Genomic DNA, 13933 nt, shown 5'->3' on the forward strand with positions numbered 1-13933 from the left:
AGCAATAAAGGAATACTCTTTGGAAGAAGGGTCAGGTGGGTTGGTGCTGAAGCAAAAGATGGGGTGTGTGGGGAGAGGTTCAAGGGGGGCTGAGACTTGCCTTTCCCCAGAAAAGAATCACCGTAACAGACCGTCGACACTGGGAAGCAACAGAAACAACAAGCCATGTGTAAAAGCTATAATTTAATAGCGCTATTTGGCACCATGAGGCCCCAACCACAGTACATAAATTACAGCACAAACCATTATGACTGCCTGGCAGGGGGTGGGGGGTCCAGCACTGAGACCTTCCCCCAAGCCAGCAGTAGCAGCAGGTGGGACATGTTATTGGAGCCCAAGTAGGGCAGCTAAAAAAGGTTTTTAAAAAACGACCAGGTTACAAAAATGTCTCTGGTTGACAGTACAAACAGCCAGAATTTGTTCTGTTAAAAATGAGGCAATCCCCCTTCCTTCATCATGTGCCTCCATGCTATGCTGTGCCCTCCTCCACCCCCTACCAGCACGCTCCAGCGCCCCCCTCCAGCTCCTCCTATTTGCCCAGAGCTTTGTTCAGGTTGTTCGTGATAGCATCCAGGAAGTCGGTGGTGTTCAAATAATGCTCGTTGAGCTTCACACTGTAAATGCACAAAGGGGGGGGGAGCATAAGAAGCCCAAGCCGGTGGCAAGTTGTGATTCATCAACTCACGAGAGAGAAGGTAGGAGCCACAGGCTAGCCCTGCAGCAGCCCAGGAATACTCACTTGCTTAATCCATGAATGCAGCCAGCCAGATCCTTTGTCATAGCACCACTCTCCACTGTCTCAATGCAGACCTTCTCCAGAGTCTCAGAAAACCTGGCCATGGAAAAAGAACAGCCTCTAGCACAGGAGGAAAAACAGCAAGGCCCAACATCTCCCTGCAGCCTTTGGCTCTCTGACTGACAGGCCAGGCCCAGCCTCACTCTTGTTTCGCAGGGAGCAAAGCTTGCTTGTTTTCTCAGTCTTGTTGGGCTACTGCCGTTATTTGATTTGTGCATCACTTGTTGGAAGCAACTAGCAGATGCAGCGATATGCAATATGGAGTGTGCCAACAACACGCTTGACGCTCACCTTCAAGCAGGTATTTCACAACACCTTCCAGGAGCCCTGCCTTTCCCTCTTCAGGGTCCACCTTTTCCCCTGGGGGGCCCAGGGCACTCTCCCATTGCAGTATCTGGGTCATTCTTATGCCTGGACTTCAAAAAATCTCTGTCGTGAGCCTGACTTAATTGCAGCCCTATTCCCTCCCCGCCAACTTGCTCTCCCACAGCAATGTTGTTTTTCATGCTGCTGGGCAGTGGCCCTTACTTGATGAGGTCAGCGTTGTTGTCCAATTTGCCTCTGTGCTTCAGGCCTCCTGTCCAGGCAAAGATGCTTGCAATAGGGTTGGTACTGGTGGGATTGCCCTGCAGGGGAGGAAAACAAGCAGAGTTAATTGCCAGCCAGTGCTATAGAGGTGGCAGACCAGTAAGCATTTAGCTTGAGAGAGGGGGAGACCTGTGTCCCTTCAGGGGCTGTTGGACCCCATCAGCCACAGTTAGCATGGACAATACTTTAAGAGACTTAAAGCAACATTAGAGGACTACAGTTTCCCTATCCCTAGTCTGGTGAGAACGCAGATGCAGCAAGTTGGCCAGAAGAGGGCGCTCACGTCCCTCGCACTGGTCTTTTTCATTCATTTACTTTATTGGCAGTACTGTATTTATATCCTCCAATCACAGTGTTCACTGGGCAGCTTACAGCAATAAAACATTAAAATGGCAAAACTATAATAAGCAGGCATATTTTCAGCAGCAACAAGCAAACTAGCACATCTTCACTAAAAGTACATGGCAAATCTAAGACTCGGTGGATTAAAAGGGTGAAGCTATTTAAAGCCTGGGAAGCTGAAAGGGACTTCACCTTGTGCAGAAAAGAGTGAGACAATATGCCTAAAGAAGAGGCCAGGTGAGCCCCCTCCACAGCCACATGCCACCCAGTTGACCCACCTTCTGGTGCTCCCGGTAGTGGCGTGTAACAGTGCCGTGAGCTGCCTCCGATTCGATGGTCTTCCCATCCGGGCAGACGAGGATGGAAGTCATGAGGCCGAGTGAACCAAACCCTAGGGGAAAAAACCAAACTGTTGGCTGTCTCTGCAACAGCAGCTTTCCACACCTTCCTCTGTGGGGAAGGGGAGGTCCCTGGGCCACTTTGTTCCTACGCCTATGAGGTGCTCCCCTCTGGGGCATGGGGTACCTAGCACATTATATCAACAGATTAAAGCCAAGTGCTCAGCTGACTCGCAAGGAAGGAAGAAAAGTCCGAATTCTCCAGCTTCACCATTAGCGGGGCATCTGTTCTGCCACCTCCACTCTGCAGAACAGACAACTGCAGTAGAGCTGGAGAACAGCCGCTGGGAGAGAAAAGCCCATCTCCTGAGATGCTAGTCAGAAGGCCAGGAAGCGGGATGTAAAACTTTCTGGCCTTGCCTTGTGCAGCCTCCCTTCTGAGAACCATTACTGAAGACCTCGGCAACATTGCTTCCCCCCTTGAGAGCAGAAACCTGCCCTTTTGAGTGCTATGCAGTCTTGGAGAAAGACAATAGCTCAGTAGCAGAGTGCGTGCTTTGCACATACAAGATCCCAGGTTCCATCCCCAGCATCTCCAGAGAGGGCTGGGAAAGGCTCCTGGTGAGGTGTTGCCGGTTAAGATGATCCAGTGGCAGCTCCCTACATGGGAGGGTCTAGCCCCCTGAAGTGCCCTGGTCACACAGGAAGCCATGTTCTGTGGTGCTATTGCAAGAATAGAGCAAACTCTTCCCCCCCCCTGCTTTCTGGTCCCTACAAGTTGCAAGCGCACACACCACTTGCAGACCAAATGCAGCCTTTCACAGCTGCCCTCTCCCCCGCCCAGCGCCGCACCTTGGGCCAAGATGTCAGACTGGACATCTCCATCGTAGTTCTTGCACGCCCAAACAAAGCCACCTGCGGATTTTATCACCTGGGCCACCATGTCGTCAATGAGACGGTGCTCGTACCAGATCTTGAGCTTGTCAAAATCAGTCTTGTAGTGCCTGGCAGTGTAGAACAAGAGGTTACTTATTCATGCAGCATCAACCCTCCAATCCTCCTCACACAGCACCTCCAACCCATCCCAACAGGGAGGTGCTCTGGTGCTTAGGATCTCAGCAGGCAATGCTGGGTTTCGGGGAAGATGGGAGAAAGAAACTCCCCACCCACAGCTTCCTGGCTTAGGCCAAGAGGGGGGTCAGAAGGGCTCACTTTTCAAAGATCTCCTGGAAGATGTCCTTGAAACGCCCATCGTAGGCCTTGAGGATGGTGTTCTTTGTGCTCATGTAAAGGGGCCACTTCTTTTGGATAGCATGCTGGAAGCAGCTGTGGGCAAAGCCCGAGATGGACTGCAAGAGGAAGACAGGGCCGTCAGTGGGGCGTGACCCAGAAGCAGCAGCCTACAGGAGCTGCCACCCCGCTCTTCAAATGGGGGGCAGCAGGTCTCCAGGATGCACCATGGAGGGGACCCAGTCAACTGGAAGCAACTAATGCAGGGGTCCAGCTGGCATTTCTCTCACCTCATCTGTATTGTACATGCCCATGCCGACGCCTCCGCCGGGGAAGTTGTACACCTCCCACTCCTTGACTGCACTGCCATCCTTGGGAGTGAAGACCATCTTAAACGTCCCAGACCTGTCCACAACGAAATCTGTGGCTCTATACTGGAAAGCAGAAACCCAAATGTTAGCAGAGCCCAACAATATCAAAGTGTCTTGACTCCCCACATCAAACCCCCTAATTAGCCCCATGCTCCCTCCCAATGTATTCTGTAGCTAGGATCCACAGTACTGTCCTGTAGAAGAGCAAGGGGGAGCCTCTGGAATCCTTTGGGTTTACCCCACCTGCTGTAGGAGGCAGGGGCAATTTGAGCTGAACTCCTAGCTTCTAGACTAGCCCTGCTTCATGAGCCCCTCACAAAGGAATTGGGGTTTTCCAGTTAATTTCTGTTTTTATTTTTCTCTGCTTACAGCCACCCATCTCCACACGCCCTAGAGAGGGACATAGATTTTTTAACCACATGGGTGAAGATGGAGGAATTTGGGGGCAAAGATGCCGCCCGTGCCCCAGTTATGACCTGCATTTATTATAAGAAAATTCTAGGTTTTTTCCTCTTCTGATTCTATTCCTATAGAAGATTATACAGCATTTGAACTTAGGACAGGTATTTAAACCAAGTACCTGGTACTCAAGGATGAAGGAGAGTTATCAGTGAGGTTCTTTCAAAGCTTTCTGTACTCTTGCCATCACTTCCTGACTCAGTCAGCAGGATTCCAACAACATTCCCCCTGCTACTCCTGACTTTGTGCATGCCTGTCTGAGGTAGGGAGGCAGATTGGAGCCAGACAGATAATCAAAACACAATTGCCGAGGGGTAAGAGAGACTGACTGGCCCTGCTCTATCCCAGAGGGTTTGTAGAGAAGAGAATGCTCTACTCTCCCAGCTGCACATCCCACCTTGTTCCCAATCCAGCTGCCCATCCACTCTCCCTTCCAACCCACCTGATCACCATGGGCATGCCTGCCAATGATGATGGCCTTTGTCCAACCCGGGACCAGGCGAGGAATGTTCTTGCAGATGATTGGTTCTCTGAAGACTGTCCCACCCAGGATGTTCCTGATAGTGCCATTTGGGCTCTTCCACATCTTCTTCAGCTTGAATTCTAGGGGAAGTGGGGAGGGGAATAAGAAGTAGTTAGGTGCAGAGCAAGAGACCAATGGTGGCAGTTCAGCAGAGTGCATCTGCTTTGCACAGAGAAGATCCTTGGTTCAATCTCAGGCTCCATCTCCAGGTCCCTTGCCTGCAACCCTGGAGAGCTGCTGCCAGCCAGTGGAGCCTGTTACACCAAGAGTCTGACTCAAACAAGGTAGCTTTCTCTGCTCCTTGCCAATCCACTGCCTTAGCACCAGCCACTCCAGCCATCCCAAGAGAAAAGAGGAATATTCCCCACAAGAAAGTGAGCTGCAATCTGCTCTGGGTTGAGTGACTTCCCCTTGCGAGAGGGGGCCTGGAGCACAAGTCTTGCCAGATTCCTTGAACCCTGCCATGGGCATTTCCCATGTACCTTCCACGCGGGCTTCATCGGGGGTGATTGTGGCACACTTGACAGCCACGCTGTATTTCTGGGTGGCCAGGGCAGAGTCTATGGTGACCTGGTCATCCGTCTGGTCCCGATGCGGCAGCCCCAAGTCAAAGTACTTCAGCTGGACATCTACGTTGGGCAGGATCAGCTGTGCCGGGATGGGAGGAAGGCAGTGAAGACAAAGGTATGTAGATGCAGACCCCGCAGTAGAGATCAACACACCACTGAGCAAGTGCAGAAGGCCCATCAGAGACACGCCCCAGAAAGCTTCCACGCACTACCCTTCCCATGCATGCAAAAAAGTGCACTTAAAAAATTAATAATAATTACATGTTCTTCACACAATTTCTCTCCTGTTACAAGGATGGTGTCTTTTCCAAGCTCCATTTGGTCTGTGGGGAAATGGGACACTAATCTGCCCCAGCCTCCCCACCTCCAAACCTGGTACCTTCCAGATATTTTGGACTACAACCCCCATCAGTCTCAGCCAGTGTAGCTCTGCTTCCATCAGCCCCATCATCATAAAGCCATGTTTGCTGGGAGTTGTAGTCCAAAAGAGCTGAAGGGCACCAGGTTGGCAGGGGCTGCCTGACTTTATATAACTCATTCATTGCTGCATGTGGAATACGGCTGTGTTAAATGTCATCATCTGGTTTACCTACGATATATCCCAGGGTGTTGAAAATTTTAAGGAGAAAACCCAGCTCTCTCCCCACATCATTTGTAATGTTATAAATCTCTTATCATACTTCTCATGGGAACTTTTTCAAAGCTGACCGCCTTAGCCTACTTCAAAGAGAAACATCTTCCAGTCCTCTGACTTTCTATTGCCCCTTTCTTCACCCTTCCACAAACTCTGAGCATTTTAGAAACATGATCGTGCTACCAATGTACAGCCCATCAACATGTGGTCCTTGCTGCTTTATTCCCAGCCCCTCAGATCCAAGACTTCCAGGTACCTTCTCCTTGATGAAGGCCCAGATGATCCGGGTCATCTCATCACCATCCATCTCCACCACAGGGTTGGCAACTTTGATCCTTCTGTCAGCATCTGTGGGGAAATGTCAAAATGCTGAAGAGACACCAGAGACAACCTCCAGCACCCAAACAATTGTGTGGTGTGGGCTGTGCTACGGTGAAGCTGCTAGAACCACTGGAAGAAAATTCCCAGGGCCTTGGCATGTGTCTCCATCCCAGCACACCACTCTCAAAACAAATCCTTGGTGGGGTCTAGAGACTGATAAACTGCCTCCCTTGTGGCAGCTGCCTGCGCTTCTCCTGAAAGCCTTTCCCCCTTCATGTATGTAAACAACAACTGACGCTGGTGCTTCTTAAGAATCTGAAGTATTTCCCCAGCTCTACTGAGAATAGGCACAACACAGAGTGGCCAAGGTGCCTGCTGTGTCTACCCTGTGATTGACCCTGGCAGGAGAGAAAGTGAATTAACTGCTGCCCAGTGGCTCTCTAACTAATCCCAGCTGAGCCCAAAGCCCTGCTGACTTTCACAAGTCATAATCCAAGCACATTCGCCTGGGGTGAGGCTCCTCTGCTGGGGATCTGCCCGCAGCCCCTTTTCCACAGACAGGACCTGCAACTCCACTGTTCCAGCCAGCCGGTCAAGGGACAAGGTCACCCTCAGAGGACAGCAGCGGAGCAGCAGGCACACCCTCCCTCTGCGGCTTTCTTCCTACCCCTCAGAGAGTGAGCTGGCACGGCTCTCCAACAGGTCCTGGAGCCAGCTGCTAGCTGTTCAAAGCAGGAAGGGCAGGGCAGAGGGCAGCCAAATCCTCTGTTCGAGATCCACACACAGAGGAAGGAAAAGTGGTCTTGGTCAAGCTGGAAAGAGGCTTCCACACCTTAGGGTGTGCAGGGGGGCTGCGGGGGGGGGTCTTCCATGCAGGGAGTTCATGGCGACACACAGAAGCAAAGCAACTGCCAGACCTACATTCCCAGGCCTGGCACAGCCTCAATGAGGCAAGCACGTACTGTATATGCAGACAGGGTTTTAATGCCCCCTCCAGACCAGCTGTGCGCTGTGCCAGTTTCTGCTCCGTGCAACAGGAACCCGCCAAGCTGGCAGGCAGATCCTTCTGTCCGCCCCCCCCCCCGGGCCACTTTCGAGACGGGGCAAAAGAGCGCCCGAAGAGGGGCTGCCATGTGGGCCTCGCGTCCCGCAGCTGCAGGTCTCCCGGGAGAGCCAATCTGCTCTCCTCCTCCGAGTCTCCCGGTGCCCCGAGGCGGGCAAAGCCGCCTTCGCCGCCCCGGGGTTGAGCGGGAGCGGTTCCACCTGACGCGCCTCTAAATATAGTCCCTGGGGAGGCCCAGCCTGGCAGGCGGGCCCGGGCGAGCCCAGGCGCAGAGGAAGGCAGCCGACGGAGTCCAGCGGGGCATCGCAAGGTCACCGGCGGACGGGGGGCCCGGGACGCTCCAGGACCCTGTCCACACAAGGGCACGGCCATGGCGCCAGGCATCTTGGAGGGGGCAAACGCCTGGCCGGCTTCTCCGGGGCTAGAGAAGCGGCTCCCGTCGCCAGGCCTTAGGAGGGGGCAGCTCCGGGACCCTCTGCTTTAACCCCCCCTCCTTCCTCCGCCCCCCCCCCGCCACTCACAGTGCCGGTGCGGCGGGCGCTGCGAGGCGCTCAGCACCGGGAGCAGCGCGGCAGGAGAGCGGCCCAAAGCGGCCGAGGCGACGGCCGGAGCAACGGCGCGGAGGTAGTGGGCCATCGTGGCGGCGGACGGAGGAAGAGGAAATGGAGGACGTGCAGCCGGCAGTGGCGGCGGCAAAGAGGAGAAGCCGAGCAGCCGAGGCGCGCCGGGCGGAGCAGATGGAGCGCCCGCCCTGCCCCCTAAGTCGCCGCGCTTTGGGCCCTCCCCGTCGGGGCGGGGCGCCGAGGGTCGAAGCGGGCCACCCGGGAAATGGACACGCAGCGGCAGCGGCCTTTGTTCTTTTCTTGCCCCTTTGGCTCCCGTGGATGCCACGCTCTTGCCCTCCCTCGGGCGGCAGCACCTCCACTGCCTTTGGTGCTCCCCTCCGCGTTACAAATGTGGCCTTCGCGGGGGCGCTGGGCGGTGGAGTGCCCTAGACGCCCAGCAGGGAGGGCTACCCAGCTCATTCCCCACTGCTTCGCCTTGTGTTTGGGTAACAGTAGCTGCGGCCGCCAGACAGGCAGGCGGGAGCGCCAAGGCCAGGCCTGGCTGCTGATAAGAGACATCCATCGAGACGAGAGGCGAAGGGCAGCTTCCCAGGATGCGCTCCTGTGCTGGACGTGGCCTGCCTGGGCCGCCGTCGGGGCTGAAGGGCTTTGGCAGAGCCGGAGAGCATTGCGCCATTTGTTTGCACACTGACGGCAGCCGCCGGTCGCCACTAATCCAGGAGATCGCAGCAAATAGCCCCGGGGAAGAGGGGCCGGAGCAGATCAGGGTCCAGACTGGGCTGGAAGGGCAACCTTGACACCCCTGCCTTGCAGGGTGGTGCCCGAGAGAGAAGCCCTGTGGGGCCTTATGAGGAACGGCTTAGGGAGCTGGGTATGTTTAGCCTGGAGAAGAGAAGGTTAAGGGGTGATATGATAGCCATGTTCAAATATATGAAAGGATGTCATATGGAGGAGGGAGAAAGATTGTTTTCTGCTCCTCCAGAGAAGCGGACACGGAGCAATGGATTAAAACTTCAAGAAAGAAGATTCCACCTAAACATTAGGAAGAACTTCCTGACAGTAAGAGCTGTTCGGCAGTGGAATTTGCTACCAAGGAGTGTGGTGGAGTCTCCTTCTTTGGAGGTCTTTAAGCGGAGGCTTGACAGGCATATGTCAAGAATGCTTTGATGGTGTTTCCTGCTTGGCAGGGGGTTGGACTGGATGGCCCTTGTGGTCTCTTCCAACTCTATGATTCTATGACTTCCTACGAGGGCCCCTCCTTCCATTCCGCCTGGAGGTGCAGGCGCTGGGCCTGGAGGGTTAGTACCCCTGGGCATGGTGGGGGTCAGAGCTGGCACTGAGCACAGTGCAATCCAAGCAGCCCTTGCTTTGCTCTCTGCTTGAACCACCCAGGGTCAGCACTGTGGCTCAGCTGTTAAGGTCAAAATACAAGAACAGCCTGGCTGCTGGATCAGTGCAAAAAGGGGCCACCCAGAATCCTGTCCTCCTGGTGGCCAACCAGATACCCCAAAAGGAAGGCCACAAGCAGACCATGTGTGCACTTGTGATTCCCCAGCAGCTGGCTTTTAGAGGCACCCTGCCTCCAGCAGTGGAAGTAGCCCAAAGCTATGCTCCTCTTCCTTGAATTTCTTTAATCCTTGTATCTGTGGTCAGCCTCAGTTGGAAAACATCGCTGTTAGACATTTGTTAGTCTGCCCCTTATATAGAGACCCTAAATAACGCTTTTTGAAACCTTTGTTCACAGAAGCAAGCAGGTGCATCCCGGTCCAGTTTCCTTTGGGTGACAATAATAGCTTCGTATCACACAGTGTGGCCCTCTATCGACCAGCTGCAAATAAATATCAGGAAAAGGGAGTTTGATAAAGCACTATAGAGTTGTGGCAATTTGGAGGTTTAATTTGAAATCAAACTGGATTTGAGTTTGTTGGTGTATCTGGCAACCTCTGTCTTACATCATTGATGTTGACTCATATTATGGATGTATGATCTCGATTGTTTTATTGGTACTGTGGCTGCAGGTTTCTAGCCTTTGGCTAGAACAATAAACTTTGATTGACTGACACAGCTTACAAGCTCTCAGGGCAGAAACACAAGAAAGGAGTCACACAAACACACGCACCAGCAACACCACCAATCAGGGAGCAGCCTGCCAAGACCACCCCAGCTTGAGCGTGGGGAGAGGGGAGGAGTTGCCTCTCTGCCCTCTTGGCTGCAAGGCCGCAGCCAGCAGAGCAGTTGGGCAATTTTAGACTTCGGACCTTATTCAGTCTCCCAGTTTAATTTGGTCCATCACCCCCTTTAGAGTTGTGTGCTGGCTGTGTATGGGGTGGCGTCGTCCTGCCCATTCTGCCAAGTGAGGGCTTCTGCCCCAAAGTTCTGTCTCAAGGGCACCATATAGCTGACCCCTACACCTCCACCCATCAAAGTTCTAACCAAACGAGAGCTGGGGAGTCCAGCAGCACATAGAGGGCCAAAGGCTTGCCCCCCCCCCACTCCAGTTCTGGTGGAGATGCCACTAAGTTTGATGGACCAGTGTTCTTGACTAGATCAGAGGCAGCATGCATGGACTGCAACTCCCATCAGCCCAGGCATAATGAGGCAACAGTGAAGGATGATGGAAGTTGTAGGCAAAGGTCTGTTTTGGAGGTTCCCCCTTACCCAGCTTTGCCTACCCAGTGGTTGGCCAGATGGACATCCCCCTGCGGAAGAGAGGAGAGGGGGGCAGGAAGGCCTGCCCAGCTAGGGGGCACCAGGGCAGAGCCAGGGTTCCCTGTGAGAGAGAGAGAGAGGGAATCTCCAGGGCTGTGGGGGGTCACTCAGTCTGGGTTGCACTGGTTCATGCTGAGTGTGAGCACTTGTGACAATAGAATATACCGTAACTGCTTCTTTCCTACATGCTCAAAATTCCTTTACCTTTGCATGCATGAACAGACCAGCCGTCTGTTCTTCAGGTGCTTTCAGTTCTCTGTAATGGATTCCCATCCTTTAGGCTACCTATCTGTGAAATGGGTAGATGTCTTCTAGAATGACTGTGCATAAGACTGCACTGGACCTGCAGCTTGACATGCTATTTGCCACAGGGCTCACTAGCTGCTTGAGACACCTGCACTGGGCTCACTCATAGTTGCTACTCAGGAGACAATTGGCATCTGAGCTGTGTTGGGTGGATGTGCTGCTTGGCCATTGGAGATTAGAAAGCACATGTAGCAGCTGTACATTTTGGACAAAGAGAATGTTTTTGGCGAATTTCATCCTTGAAGCACCAGCCTCTGCTTCTTGCCTCCTGGGCATGGCTGGTTTGCCCTGAGCCACTGGGCTCCTCCCCTGGCAACATGCTGGGCTCCAGGCTAGAGTTACTTGGCAAGAGTTGGCCACTCTGGCCATGACTGGCTTCATCTTGGAGGAGGCCTCCTTGGTGCTAGACAGGCTTAGGCAATGGATCCAGGTGCTAGAAAGCACAGGAGGGGAGAGGGCTCATATGCTCGAATCCTGCTTTCTTCCCACCAGCATCTGGCTGGCTGCTGTGAGAACAGGATGCAGGACTACATGAGCCCATGTGGCCTGATCTGGCATTTTCTTCTTATGTTCCCATTATTCTTTGATTGACTGAGCCAAGGAGCCAGACCCAGAGGCACTCCAAGAGGCCAGCCTGTTTACCTCCCCTACTTAGGAAGAGGCTTGGTACTGCTCTCCTTCTCACTTGGGCCTCCTTGACTCTGCTTCCCACGGGGGAAGAAAAGGGTGTCAGGTTGGCAGCCTGGTTGGTTGCAGGCAGGGTTGGGCACCCTTCCATGCAAACTCTGCATTTGCCCAAGATCCCTTTCAACAGCAGCTGTGATCTTCTGAAATTGCCAGCCTCGCCAACTTTCAGACAAGATCTTTTAATTGAGCACATACTTAATTACTTAACAGACATTAAAGCACAAAGTTTCCTCATAATTACGGCGTGTAAAATCTTCTCATGGGTTGCAAAAGTTGTCTTGTAGGATTTAGGTACTAGACTGTGGTCCTCTGCAAATCGCAATGTGCTTTTCAGGCAGGCCTGGAGAGACAATACTGTATGTGTCTTTCAGCTCCAAGATGAGGCATATTGCATGTTTAGGGGAGGGTGAAAATGGAGTAGCTCTGGCTGCAAAAATGACACCACCACCACCGTGCCTATACACAATGTGTGGCAATGCACAAGTGGCTTTTCTGACATCTCTCAGAAAATTAGAGTGAGAAAACAGAAAGAGGAGAGGACTTGAGTAATACACACGTATTAAAAAAACACTGTGAAAATGCTTTTTAAAAAATGTTTTGAAAAATACATTGAATTTGCCATAGCTCACTGTCACCATCTAGTGTCACATTTTTATATTGCACTTTACAACACACTTAAAACGTTTTATTTGCAACTGTGCAGCTGGAGTCCTAGCTCTTGGCAAGGCCCCTGAACCTATTGGAACAGGCTGCTTACAAACTCCCTGCTTCTGGACAAACTGAAGACCCACAAGTGTCTAAATCTGAGGCCCAATTTGAGTTTGAGGACACTGGCCAAATGGCCCTCTTGTCTGCCCCCCCCCATTGCCTTAATTGGCCCTGACAGTAAAAAGATGCAGCCACTCACCAGTAGCAATGAGAGCTAGATTCTGGCATTTCTTCTTACCTTCTACTTACCTGTGGTGCAAATATCTTCTGCACTGCATCAGGTACCCAGACCCTGGGGTTGCATCTGCAGCATAGACAGATTTGCAGGGTCTGTAGGTCCATGTGTGTTTATGGTACAGAAGCAAAAACACTAGCTTAGATCCAATGAAGCTGTGTTTGTCTCTTGGACAAACTGGAGGCAAGATTGCAACTTTTTCCATGTGCAGATATTTATAAAAAGTCACTCAAAAAACCCCACCTATGTCGCTTGCTAAGGCTCATGTCTACAATTCTATGAGTCTATGATCTGGGCTTGGAAAGTTCAGTTTTGGTTCCATTATATAAATGAACCAATTTATTTGGGATTGGTCTTGGTGACTAAAAGTTGCTAGTCTGCATTAGAGTCTTCTTGTGGTTCTTACTGTGTCTTATTGCTGCATGGTGGTTTTATTTAATTTTTGTCGTTCTGTGGTTCCAGACTAGAAGAGAGGTGGGAAGGAAAAGTCACAAACAAGCAGAAATAATCTCAGAAGCTTCATGGGAGGGTATTGACCAGTGAGAATGAACAGGCACCCAAATGCAGAATAGCCAATGGTCAGGGGAGATGGGAATTGTTGTCCAAGAACATCTGGAGAGCCTCCACAGGATATCCCTTCCTACCCAAAGGGCTCCCCAGACAGAAAGGAACACCTGAAAAAAGGAGAAACTAAATACTTAGTGGGACGGAATGGGACATAGCATCAGTTGGAGAGGAGAGGAGGAAAGATCACCCCAGGAAACAAGCAAACCCCTCAGACAGCAGTTAAATGAAGTCCAGGCAACTCTTAAACAAACTGCAAACATAGGAGATAGCGCAGCTGAGCTTCAGAACAAAGTACACAATGCGTTGTAAAAATATAAATAAAGAGTATCTCAAACAAGAAGACCTTGAAAAAGATAGCCACCAAAAGCTTCATTTTCAGACTTTTCTAAAGCAGTAGGGGGTTCAGGCACAGAAATCTCCCTTGGAAGTTGACTTGGCCAGCTCCTGGAACTGGAAGAAATGGGCAAATGCCCCCATGCCCTGAAGGTAAGTCCTGAGCAGGCTTGGAACCTGGTGCCACTCTTTGCCCCTGAGCTCTGACATGACTGCGGACTCCACAATAAAGAGTACACCATCTTTCTCCTCTCATGGAGAAGCAAAGATCCCAGCGGAGGGGACTTGCAAGATTTATGCACAATAAAACAAAGGAGACAATATTAGCTGAAGCCAGAAAAAAGATGCTCACTCAAAGAATTAATTGTACATACTCCTTATTCCTGAAAAATATTTTTATACCATCCTTCATTAATAATACCATGGTGGTTCAAAACAATGCAATTATATTAAAACTGGTACATTAAAATATATACAGCATTAAAATACATCACAGACCAGCCAGATGCCACCCAAAAATGCCTTCTGGGCAAGTAGGAAAAGCCCATCAACACTGGTGCCTTATTTCAAAGGAGAGGCCATTCCAGA

General features: G+C 51.8%; 1 protein-coding gene across 1 annotated transcript; it reads right to left on the bottom strand.

Moving 5' to 3' along the window:
- Nucleotides 1-163: 163 nt before the first annotated feature.
- IDH2 (isocitrate dehydrogenase (NADP(+)) 2) lies at nt 164-7954 on the bottom strand. The gene is made up of 11 exons (XM_035131098.2): nt 7756-7954; nt 6107-6198; nt 5130-5295; nt 4567-4727; nt 3585-3728; nt 3277-3413; nt 2917-3068; nt 2005-2117; nt 1325-1422; nt 740-832; nt 164-614 (listed from the first exon to the last, which is right to left on the bottom strand). The coding sequence occupies exons 1-11, from the start codon at nt 7868-7870 to the stop codon at nt 530-532; spliced, it is 1356 nt and encodes a 451-aa protein (XP_034986989.1). The 5' UTR covers nt 7871-7954; the 3' UTR covers nt 164-529.
- Between the last annotated feature and the right edge of the window lie 5979 nt (nt 7955-13933).

Source organism: Zootoca vivipara, chromosome 14 (genome assembly GCF_963506605.1).
Source record: "Zootoca vivipara chromosome 14, rZooViv1.1, whole genome shotgun sequence".
Lineage (NCBI taxonomy): Eukaryota > Metazoa > Chordata > Lepidosauria > Squamata > Lacertidae > Zootoca > Zootoca vivipara.

Coding starts and splice junctions, on each gene's coding strand:
- IDH2 (XM_035131098.2), bottom strand. CDS start 7,870: ATGGCCCACTACCTCCGCGCCGTTGCTCCGGCCGTCGCCTCGGCCGCT. Junction 3,069..3,276: donor TTCCAGGAGATCTTTGAAAA/GTGAGCCCTTCT, acceptor CTACACTGCCAG/GCACTACAAGACTGATTTTG. Junction 615..739: donor TGCATTCATGGATTAAGCAA/GTGAGTATTCCT, acceptor GTGCATTTACAG/TGTGAAGCTCAACGAGCATT.